The sequence below is a fragment of the Charadrius vociferus genome, unplaced genomic scaffold, assembly GCF_000708025.1.
Source record: "Charadrius vociferus isolate BGI_N301 unplaced genomic scaffold, ASM70802v2 scaffold308, whole genome shotgun sequence".
Classification (NCBI taxonomy): Eukaryota; Metazoa; Chordata; class Aves; order Charadriiformes; family Charadriidae; genus Charadrius; species Charadrius vociferus.
The window spans coordinates 1,771,561-1,784,033 of NW_009649929.1; the positions used below are offsets into that span (position 1 = coordinate 1,771,561).

Below are 12,473 nucleotides of genomic sequence, written 5' to 3' on the forward strand. Positions count from 1 at the left end.
ACAGGATCCCATCCAGAGGCACCTGGATAGGCTTGAGATGTGGGCCCACATGAACCTCATGAGGTTCAACCAGGCCAATTACAGGGTCCTGCACCTGGGTTGGGGCAACCCCCAATATCAACACAGGCTGGGGCATAAAGGGATTGAGAGCAGCCCTGCTGAGAAGGACGTGGGGGTGCTGGTGGATGAAAAGCTGGACACGAACCACCCATTTTGTATTCAAATCATTTATATTTCCACTTCATGTTTCTTCTTCTAGATAAGGGCACTTTAATTCCTTTGGCCTTTGAGAGAAATACTACCGAACTAATTCACTCACGTTAGGCCCCTTTTATAAGCAAAATCTTTCAAATTTCTATTTTGTATTTCTTCTTGTAGGAGAGGACATCTCAACTCCTTTGGCCTTTCTCAATAGCACAGCTATGATCAACAGGACAAAATACCACAGAGAATAACTATCTATGTTCTTCTTGAACTGTCGAGGTCAGAAGGGGGTATTTAAGGCTATACCCTTACAGGTCTGAATGATGACACCAATTCTTGTGCTTGTTATTGTTTACAGAAAATACTCCAGCTTACCATTCGCAGTCTGTTTGCTTCTTCTGCAGCACTGTTGCCTAGCAATAATTTTCCCATTCTGTACCTGTACTCAGTACTGAGCTTCATGTTTAATTCCACACCCACTTCTTCCACATCACCTCTCCAATTTATAACGATCATTTTGAATTCTAGTCCTGTCCTTGTACAGCTTAGGGTCATATGCAGTATTAATAAATGCACATTATATTTCTTCATTTGAATATCCCCCGATACTAGATTTGCTGGAGACAGAGTACAATAAAGGGCTTATCACCAAGTTCATTTGCCACACCTGTGGGATCAAACCATGACTAAACATTGCTGAAATTGCACACTAGAACACGGAACAAAAACTGTGAAAAATAATTTATTGTACTAATTTTAAACAGTCAGTAACCTTAATTTTATATTCAGAGATAACTGATTCCAAACATGTCTCATACAGGCAAATATTTTGTGAGCTGTTCTTTCAACAGCCTCAGCTAAAAACAACGCTGCAGACCAACATGAGTTCCAAGTGATAACTCACATTGCACAAACCAAATATAACAAGCAACCATCTTCTCTTTCCATCTCAAACAGAGCACAGCAACTTTGTCTCCCACAAGAAGCTTTCACCAGGTGAATACAGGCATCAAGTCCTGTACCTTGAGACAGTTAAGGTCTACCAGTTACTACCAGTATTCCAACATCACCTGTGGTTCTGGTCCCAAACACTTCTTGTTGTACATTCAAAGGCATCCAAAAAAAGCACTTTGTGTTACCTCTGACATTTACATTTTGTCATTAAAATTCACATTAGTACTTCTCCAACTGAATCCTCTAACATCTTCTTTTCCTCTTGGGAAGAGATACTTCTGAAAGAAAATAAAGAGATTTTTCTGACAAGCTTTTCAATCTACCTTCCCTCATGGGAATGATTAAGGTAGAATTAATTCTACCCAGCAAAAGAAATTAATTACATGAACTCTTGAGATCCCCTCCCGATCCCTCTCCCCATGGTTTTAAATATGAAAAAAATCTTTCCAGATTCTATAGCACACTACCATTCAAAATATCAATTAAAAATTCCATTGATGAACAAAATATCATACTTCAAAACTTATTCGTTCTTCAGAGTTTTTACTCCTCATGAACACCTGTAAGATTTCATTGTGAATTTGACAAATGGAGCATTCACAAAATTAAGCATAAAATCCCTAAAGAGATTGTTTATGGCTATGTTTAAAGCATCTGAATTTGCTGTTAAATTCTGAGAAATGGAGAATATTCCTGATTTTGAAAGAAACTTTTCGTCCACGACAACTTGAAGGAAAAATAAGCAAATAAAGTACAACATGAAATGCACCACTGGGCCTTCAATCTGACCATCTAAAAATTGAATGAATTCACATTGTCTACAAATAAGGTGATCAGAGAATGCAATCTCATTTCCATACAAAATGCTCTTTTGCTTTTAAAAAGAGCAAATATGTGCTACCTCACTACAAATGTATTGCAATAGTTGTTATGCTCCCTTGTATGAAATATCCTTCCATTACATACAGTTTTGGATAGTAAATTAACTCCAAAAAGATATACTCCTCACACTCATCTACGTCATTAAAGCTTTCCAGACCTTGTACTTTACCCTTTGCTCTCCCTTTAAGCAACCTAATTAAACCCTACTCTGGTCTATCAAGTCTGCCTTCCACTACGTAAGCAAGACCCATCGGTCTTCGACTAGCTAGAACTGCCAGTGGAGTTCATGCCTTTAGCTGGCCAGCTCCTCTCCCAGAAGCACTACCCATGTTTGAGACACGGCAGCAAAGCAGTACACTGCACTCTTCCTACAGCACAGCAAAATAAGGCACCTCCAGATAAAGAGGATGCAATTTTCTTTGTACAGTGTCTGTTCCATGGTGCTTATGTTCTCCTCGAGCAATACTGAGAACAGACCCTGAAGCTTCTGAGTTGCAGAGCAGTTCAAGATCATCTAACATCTCAATTTGTACTATGCACATTTGATGCTTCTGTAGAGCAGCTCAATCAGCTTTGAGAAACATGCTTTAACCATTGCTTCCAAATTAAAACTACACTATTTCCAGTAACAAGAGTGATAGCAAAGTCATCCACTGTTCTGCTGAGGTTCCCAGAATCTCACCCCAACTATGTCATTCAACTTCTAATATAGCAGAGGACACTCTTACTGTACATGTATACTGGAACTTAATCCTTGAAGCATTGCCCAGCTAAGGCTAGAGGGCAAACTTCTCTGTCCTCTCACTTCCACAAAACAGAAGGCAACAAGGGCTATTCTAACCTCAAGTACAAATTACAGTAGTTTGCGGAGCTACTAGAACAGGTATCTTCTGTAAGAGGGAGAATGGCTGAAAAATCACTTTTCCCTAGACACTGGAACTCTTCAAGCCAGATTTGTATTATAGAAGAGTAAGTCTCCTTTTAACTGAACTAATTTTAACTCCAAACACACTAATGAAATCTATACAGAAAAAACATAAGACTCAGGATTTGCCACCACATATGTGCTCGTAACAAAGTCTCAGAGCAAAGCTTTAATTTTCATGCAACAATTTGCAGGCTAAAAACTAACCTAGCTATTGCAAGGCAGCAACACATGGTCCAAAACATCAGCTTTAGTTTCAAAAAATACAGCATACTAGAGAGCTCTTAAAAAACAGTCACCAGTTTGTTAGAATTTCAACCACTGTACCTTCTTCATCTGAGTTCTCTTCTGTGATTATAGGCATCCCAATATGCTGAGTAACAGTTTCCACCACTTGCATTTCACCTGCAGATACATTTTTAGGAAAAACTGTCAGCTTTTGTAAGCTTAAGTAAGCCTTTGGAACTTTGAAATGAAATCACTGCCTTCAAAATAATGTTTATTCAAAACTATTTTTCTGTTCAATTTCATTTAACCTTTAAATAAACTTAAATGGCAGAGCAACTTCTATCAGTTTAAAAGCTGGATAATAGAAAGACGATTTCCTTCAGAAAAGTTATTTCCCATATTTTCAGAACTGAGAGATAAAAACATCTAAAGAGAGTCTTGGATGACAAGAAAAAAGATGCATAAGTAGGGATGTGCAAACATCTGGAAAGTATGTGCAAAAAATTGCACCAATCCAGATGACATAAATGCTACGATCGTAAAATAACTAACTAAATAAATCACCGGTCAGTTCAGATATGCCAAAGATCAGCAACACTAGATAGGATCCTTTCAACAGAGATCTGAAATAGATAACTGATCTGCCTTTCCTTCCTCACCTCCTCTTCTGATCTAGCAAAGTACCCTCACACCAGGTATTATTTTAATCTCATGTCGACATCAGTCAGACCTCAAGTTCTAAGACTTGATCTCTTTCAGAATATATTAAGAGAAATGATGACACCATACAACAAGAATCCATATAAATGGTTAATCCTTTAAATTGTTGTTCTCAGCATCATGCTTTCAACAAGCTTCACAAATAAATGAAATGGAAAAGATATTCATTTAGGAGCTTTGGAGGCAAATAAATTTTTTTCAAAAACTCCTCTGAGGCAGAAAGGACCTCACAGTTCAGTTTTCTTTTAAAAATGTTCACCATATCTTCACTTACTCATTCTTTCTTCTAAGCATTTTCACCCACATTCACCCAGCCATTCTTGTCAGTCACAAAAATTGTATCCTTCCCACAGGATTCAAGGGGAGATTACAGGCATATGCATTTCATATTCTGTAATATTTATTGTTAAAAGTTTGAAGTCTTTTTCTGACTACTTTAAGCAAGGGCCTTCACTGAGTGCGTATGGGGACACCCCAACGCTTCTTATATCATTATAAATAACCCAGAACTGTAAGAACTGTATGAAATACAAGCAGTTAATACTACTTCCTTCCAGGGTGCATTTTCAAATTAAGAAAAAAGGTCCCAGAGACTGGATTAAAGAACTCTGTACCTGCTTTTAAAAAGAGTTTGCTCCTTAAAATTGCTTTTATTCCTAGCTAAAATGTTAATTATCAGGAAAAATAAAATAGAATTATAGAACAGAACCACAAAAAACAACTCACAGAAAAAAAATCTTGTCAAGAAGGTAAAATTTAAGTCTAGCTATAAACTAAACAAGTCTTACCCTGTTAAAATATAATTGCAATTATTATTAAGAAAAGGGTTTGAGAAGAGTTTTGAAGCTGCATCAGTTGTTGACAAAATATTTGAGTTCACATGAAAGTACTAAAAATTTCAGAAATAAAAGAACAAAACAAATAACAAGCATTGGATGGAAGGAGAATGACTGATGTGATAGTCCAGGTACTAGCCTTACAAAGCACTGTCATTAAGATACTGATACCATTTTCTCTTCAGAAATATTAATGGATACTCCTTTAAGAGCCCAGGAACAGAACAAAACCAGGCAGTTTATTCTGGATTTCATGAAGATGGTATTAACTATCAAAATTAGAAGAAAGGCTGGTTTTCATCAAAAAGATAACTTCAAAAATAGAAGCTGTCAAAAGAAAGAGTTAGTCGCGTATCTTAATCTCCAGTATGTTTGCTATAGGGCAATAGAAAAAACTAAGACACTGCCACACAGAACATGCTTTTCCAAGGACATGATTTTCTAGAGAAAAATTAGCAGGACTGTGTATGAGACTTCAGATTAACTACAAACTGCATGCACATGCGTTGTCTTTTTACCTGACCCAACTGTGGAAAACAGGCACAAAGGTTCAATTATGATATGGGTATCACAAAACATTTCTTTAATCTTCTTCCTCCACTAATCAACACTGAAATTTAACTCAGCTGCCTCAGCTAGCAAAGCAATGGATAAACTTTTGCAATCTCTCCAGATGCACAAATACAATGGAGAAATACCTTTAATTTCCACAGCATCCCTCCTTGCTGGCTGTGGTTTCCTACTGTTTTTTTTACTTCGGCTTGGAGATTTCCCATAATTTGATCCTGATTCAGAAGATTCTAACTTTACTTGACGATGTCTTCTGGATTTGGAAGCCTAGAACCAACGCATACATGTGAATGATACAAAAAAGCTAAAATGCTACAGCCACATATTACTGTATGTCACCCAGTACTTCACAAGTCAGCAAGGACCAAAGGCATCAACTTCCTCTTATGTCAGGGTAGGGAAAAGGAAAGGAGGAAGGGAGGGTAGGAAGATTCCCATTAGCTACTGTTCTTCAGTTTAACAGGACAATGCCCTTCTATGATATAATGGATGTGTCACTTAAAATTCAGGTAATGAAACATTCATTTATTGCCAAACCACTCTCTGCTGGCATCAACCTGCACCGCTGTGTTCAAGCAAAAGGAATACTTCCAAAAACTGCCACATCACAAAACTTCTTTACTATCATATTTTGTTTAGATGCCTGGAAAACATTATCACTGCATATTCACGAGTTTGGACTGTGATTCCAATATCTAAGCTTCAAGGACTTTGAGCAATTAAACTCGCAAGTATTTTTATTTCATCTATTGACATTCCATCTACTTAAAAACCAGAGGACCAACATTGAAAGACACCTTGTAAACTGAACTCCCCCAAGCATAGACCAAATCTGCATTGTTTCCATAAATCTAACGAGAATAGTAAGAACTATCCCCAGCGATACGGAAAACAGAACATTCAAAGGCTGAACTGCAGAGTTCAATTTTAACTCATTCCTTTTGGACCCATCATTTACATTAAACTGGTACTTATTTTTAAATAACAGTTTTAAGTACATCCCTATCACCAAATTTTATACCTACCTCAACAACTGCAGAGTAAGACCTGTATTTGATTCTGGCCAATGCATTCGCTCTTTCAGAACCCTACAAATAAATAAAAGATCAGTCAGAAAAAGTTGTCATGTTCTATTATGGCAATACTGAAATACGAAATCAGACAATTGCTTAAGCAATATCTCACTACAGCAGTAATTCTGGAATTAGAATTAGAGCTATAATAGAATGCTGCCAAACTGATACTTAAAAAAAACCCCCTCAAATTTCATTAAAAAGACAGAGCATAATTTTGGCTGCCTTCACAAAGCCCAGGAGAAAAAAAATCAAATTTGAAACTTCACATCTTACTCAAATTCAAAATTGAAATAAGCAGGCAAGTAAAACATGAGAGAATTTTGTAGCACTAAAAATCAATATTGCATTTAGTTGAAATTCCAGGAGGAACAATAAAGGAGTTTGGCCAAGAAAATACAGCTATTTCCTCTCCTTACCTTAAAGAGACTATAGCTTTTTATTGCGAGCATGCAAGTGCTAACCCAACCAGCTATTCCTGGAACTCACTTTGACACTATTATCAAGCTTTGACATACACTGCTTAGTCTGTGATCTGAAGTCAAGAAACTAAGATTTTGCCTACACTATGTAGCAAACTTGTTCATTTTTCTTACCTCTGATCCTAGCAAAGTCTCCTCTTCCTTTTTGTTACATATTTCATCAGTTTCTTTTGCATTTAGGAATAATTTCTGAAAAAAAAAAACCCACAAAATATTTTTTAAAACGTCTGTCGTATACAATGCAGCTAAAATCCAAGAATTGTGAAAACCAGAACAAATATTTACATGTGCCCATTTTCTTTGTCGGTCTTAAACTATGGCCTTTCCTTGAACCAAGAATAAGCATTACAGAGCTATTTCATGCAGTCATTCTAATACATAGAACCATAGAGTAGTTTGGGTTGGAAAGGACCTTTAAAGGTCATCTAGTCCAACTTCCCCTGCAATGAGCAGGGACATCTTCAACTAGACCAGGTTGCTCAGAGCCCCGCCCAGCCTGACCTCTCTGGGCTTCCAGTGTTTCACCACCCACAGCACACAAAAAATTCTTCCTTGTACCTAGTCTAAGTATTTCCTCTTTCAGTTTAAGACCATCACCCCTTGTCCTATCGCAAAAGGCTGGGCTAAAAAGTTTGTCCCCAGCTTCTTTATCAGCCCCCTTTAAGTACTGGAAGGCCGCAATAAGGTCTCCTCAGAGCCTTCTCTTCTCCAGGCTGAACAGCTCCAACTCTCTCAGCTTGTCCTCACAGGAGAGGTGCCCCAGCCCTCTGATCACTTTTGTTGCCCTCCTCTGGACCTGTTCTAAAAGGTCCATGTCTTTCCTGTGCTGAGGGCTCCAGAGCTGGATGCAGTACTCCAGGTCAGGTCTCACAAGAGCAGAGTAGAGGGGCAGAATCACCTCATGAGGTTCACATGGGCCCGCTTCTCTACCCTGTCCAAGTCCCTCTGGATGGCATCCCATCCTTCAGGAGTGTCAACCACACTACTCAGCTTGGTGTCACCTGCAAATTTGCTGAGGGTGCACTCCATCACTTCATCAGTGATGAAGACACTGAATAGTACTGGTCCCCTGAGGGACACCACTCATCACTGATCTCCACCTGGGCTTAAGCTGTTGACCACTACCCTCTGAATATGCCCATACGGATACTGCCCGTAAGTTACATCTTCCAGGGCTCACCTCCCAGCAATTACTTATGTTATCACAGAGCCAGTACCACATACAAGTCCCTTCCCCCGTATCATAACCCTACCTAGAGTTTTACTCATTCCACACCTTCAGTGTTACAATTCCTTCTACTTAAGTCTGAGATTTACAAAGTATGCACAGAGGTAACAACACTAAGACAGTTCTTACATGTTCACACAATTGGTTACGTTGCCACAGCATAACGGTTGATATTACCTACCATTCTGTTCTGCTGCCATTCCTGATGTTCCAAAGTTATGTCTTTAAGAGTAATTACAAATTCATCTTTTATCAAGCTCAGGGCCTTGTCTGGCTGGGATTTGTCAGCTGAAATGACACACTTCATTTTCTGATAGTGTTCGTGAATATTCATCAGTTCCTAAAATAACAAAACAGAGTCTTTCCAGGAAAAAAAGATTATAGCAGTAAAGCAGTATTAGTCCTCAATGAACAAAACCAGGGTTATACAAACCATTGTTAAGGAGACCATTGAACTAGCAGGAGCGTTAGATTCCGTTTGTCTCAGTTCAGTTTTAGGGATCCTAGCAATACTGCTACCTAGCACTGTCCAATCAATCCACCAATAAGCAAAAGAAGAAAGAGTATCTTTCATTATTTAAACTAAGGAGGAAGTCTCAGTGATACTCAGGATCAGTGTTGAGGTTTCATTCTGATATGCTGGTCTATTTTCATCTCTTTGGAGGAAGCATTTTAATGCCTCCTTTTGAGGAAGGTCTTGTCACTCTGTCATTTCATGGACTACTGATTTTTGTACCACTGTAGTCAACCTTACTGATGATACATATTTGCTAGCAGCAACTGGAAAAAACTGTAAACAAAGATCTATTACTGAGTCATAATGAGCAACATAAGAAACTATACCTGGCCTGAATTACTCAGCTTTATATAAAATGTATTACGTATTAAACAAAACCAAGCTTTAAAAGGAGAAATTAGGGTTATAGAAAACTATAAACTTGCAGATACGTAAAATCATATTACTACAAATGTCAAGCCTCCAGCTGCATCCTGCAGACATATAAAAACACACACTCTTCCCCCCACCCACCGTTTTCCATTTTTCTCTGCCTAAGTGACAATTAACCACTTATACCCTTCCCCTTTTACATCTTATTGAGGCAAAACAACAAAACATTAGAGCATATTTCAGTATTGAAAAAGGTACCACAGTTCTTTGAAACTAAATGTTGTGTTTCTCAGGGTTTGGTAAAATTGCTGGCACAGACTATTACCCTAGCCTGGATTCCATTAAAAGACTTACGAAGGACAAGACTGTGCTGATTAGAGAAGTTACAGCTCTTGGACAACAGAAGAAGAAAAATACAAAAAAAACCACCCAGACACTAATCTGTAGTTCAAAAGTCACTGTACCTCCAGTACGTCATTAGTGATGAGGCTGTTTACTCTGTTACTTGGGTCCTTAAATTCTTCTTTAAATTCGTTTTCCTGAATCTTCTTTTTAGTTCTGTAGTTTAGCTAAAGCAAGAGACAATGTTTTGTAACCTAAACCCAAACTTTACGATGGCACCTCCTCTTGAGGCCATGCAACAATCAAGAGAGGCTGAAAGGCATAAAACCATCTCATCCAACAATAGCATGCAGCTTCACCATCAAGTGTTCAGTCAGGACTTTTCAAAAATTATTCCCTAGTCAAGAATTTAATCCAGCACCCAGTCTCATTTCCACAAATGGTAAGACATCTCAAATCTAATAAGAACATTAGATACTGAAAAAATATTTTCAGGTGATAAGCATGCTACATTCAAACATCCTCTAAGCTTTACGTCACACACCTAGCTACATAAAGCAAAACATATTATATTTCAACACAGACTCTAAGCTAAACTAAACACAAGTGCTGTTAAACTGTCAGCCACTAAAAGCTGAAGATATTTTATTTTAAAAGTCATTATTGTAATAACTCACTAGCTTTGGCATTGCTGTGAAATGGAATGCTCTGGCAAGTCGCAGTGTCCTAAAGATGTATGCTGCATCATAATGCTGGGAGTCTATCAGATCCTGTTGAAATCTCTGGATTTCAGGCCAATCTTTCAGTGCGATTCTAATCTGCAACAAAACAGTAATATATTGCCACACTGACCTGCACATTTCAACAAATAAAAAGATGAATTCAGCTGACTACTGCGATCGTGTTATACTATGCACAGTACTTGGATGTGTAGGGTGTAACATGTCACATAAGCACAGAACTACAGAAAGGATCCTACTATAACATTTGTTACTACTACCAAAATTTTATGCAGATAAGCTTATTATACTGTTGCGTTAAATAGTCTCACTGCAGTTACTTTCTTTGACAGTGACATGGAACATGAGCCCTCTTCGACATTTGAAAAAGTTAAGTCTTCACATTCTGAGATGACTGGAACAATACACACTTAGGAGATTCCCACTGACTAGATCATGAGGAAGTAATACTCATACCATGATTTGCTGCCAGTGAAATGCTCATAAAAGTATCCCTGTCTTCTTGCTTCCCTTCCTCTCCCATATATTCCGTCCACTTCATTTTCTCTCTACCTAAGTTAGCTGCTTTGGTAATTCCCGAACTCTCTAACAGTTGCTATACAGCAGTGGTTTTAAAATTCCCCAAATTCATCTCCATAAAATGTATTGACTTCTTTGAGTTAAGATATAACGTCATCATTCTAGAACACTTAACCTTCAGTTTCTTATTTAAAGAATTTGGACTCAATCGTGCATATGCAGACAACATACATCACAGTTTCCAAGTAAACCAATTCTACTTGCACTGAGTTTCCAACTCCTTTATAAAGTGGTCTCCTGCCCTAAATGCAGCAAGAAGACATGTCATTCAGGCATTCACCCTTTTAATGTATATCGTGGTTTGGCCTCAGCCAGCAACACAGACCCAGGTGGCGGCTCGCTCAACTCCCACAGCCGTAGGAAAAATCAGCAGAAAAAGGCAAAACTCGTGTGTCGAGATAGGGCAGTTTAACAGAACAACAAAAGGGAAGAGAAAAACAGTAACACCAATAAAGGGATATACAGATGTGAGTACAGTACCGCCGCGCACCGACCGACCGACCCCGCACCACCACAGCCCACCCCCGAGTGGCGACTGAGCCCCTCGCCCCGGCTACCGCCTCTTATAGCCCATGGGATGGAATGCCCGCCCCCTGCCGGCTCCGGGGGGAAATTAACCCCGTCCCTGCCGGAACCAGGACACCCTAGTCACAAATTCCACTTCTACTTCTGATTAACAGGAACGGGGACTAATTCGGCCAGTCTTCATTCTGTTGAAATTCTAAGGAATAATTGAGGCAGTAATGGAGTTCACCCTACAGCTGATGAGCACCTTCTCTGTTCCCATTCTGAAAGCTAGTCGTCTTCATTTTTGAAGAAACAAGAACTTCCTATCTGGTAAACAAGATTTCTGAGACCATAGCTACAATTTAGGAGGCATAAGCAATATTTTAGTCACTACCATGTAAGTTGTCAAACCCAAAGCTGTTTGAAAGGGTACTTTTTCCAAAGGGACCGTCTGGTTCTAAATATTTTTATTTTAAGAAAGTGAGAGGAAATGCCCTACACATTTATGACAAAGCAGACAGAGGTATACCAGTTATCTTATGTCTAGTATCTCCTGAGAATAAAACCTCAAGAACAATTACCTTTTGTTTTGGCTGGCAAAGCTGTGTACTGTAGAGCCCATACAAAAGGTACAGAGCACCAACTCGAATCTGGAAAGCGTACGGGGGCAAGAAGTACTGCTGTGCCAGTTCTAAAGTCTTCTTTGTGAGCTTATTCCTCTCCAGAGCTCTTATTCTACCACTAAAGTAAAGAAACAGGAAGCATGTTAAAGCAAGTAAATGTAAAAGCGCAGGCTTTAGAAAACCCGTAATGCAGAAGCAAGCCTTTGGTATTATTTTAAAGGATTATCATAGGGCCCAAAGTCTGGGAAGTCTTCAAAAACAGACAGACCTTAAGCTCTCACATGATACTGCATGATATTCTCTACTAAATTTCATTATATTCTCTATTAAATTTGATCTTAAATGAAAAATGCAATGTCCTATAAGAATTTTTTTAATCTCATGAAGATTGCACCAAGCTCCCTGAGGGGCCTGTGTTCAAATCACATGCGTTACTAATACACAAAAATAAATTCCCCTAATAACTGTTTTTCAGTATTACACAGGGACCGATGCTTCGCTGCCGTTTACCTAACACACCAGCCAGGCACACCTTCCCCAAAAGCTATGCCTAAAGGGGAAAACACGGCTCACCAACATCCCCCCTTTAAGGTCCCCGGTACTACCACGGGGCGAGCTCAGCAGCGGGGAGCTGTGGGTTTGAGGAGGGGGAAGAAGGGCTCCCTGCGGCGGGGGGAAGGGGGGGCGAAAG

General features: G+C 39.0%; 1 protein-coding gene across 1 annotated transcript in view; it reads right to left on the reverse strand.

Moving 5' to 3' along the window:
- Positions 1–224: 224 nt before the first annotated feature.
- The window catches only part of SNAPC1 (small nuclear RNA activating complex, polypeptide 1, 43kDa), a 13,951-nt gene continuing 1,702 nt past the window's right edge, over positions 225–12,473 (reverse strand). The window contains exons 2-10 of the mRNA XM_009891215.1: positions 11,741–11,900; positions 10,011–10,151; positions 9,456–9,560; positions 8,284–8,442; positions 6,989–7,063; positions 6,345–6,407; positions 5,448–5,586; positions 3,293–3,370; positions 225–268 (exon numbers count right to left, since the gene is read on the reverse strand). Of these exons, the coding sequence (XP_009889517.1) occupies positions 225–268; positions 3,293–3,370; positions 5,448–5,586; positions 6,345–6,407; positions 6,989–7,063; positions 8,284–8,442; positions 9,456–9,560; positions 10,011–10,151; positions 11,741–11,900 (964 nt within the window). The remainder of the gene's footprint in view (positions 269–3,292; positions 3,371–5,447; positions 5,587–6,344; positions 6,408–6,988; positions 7,064–8,283; positions 8,443–9,455; positions 9,561–10,010; positions 10,152–11,740; positions 11,901–12,473) is intronic.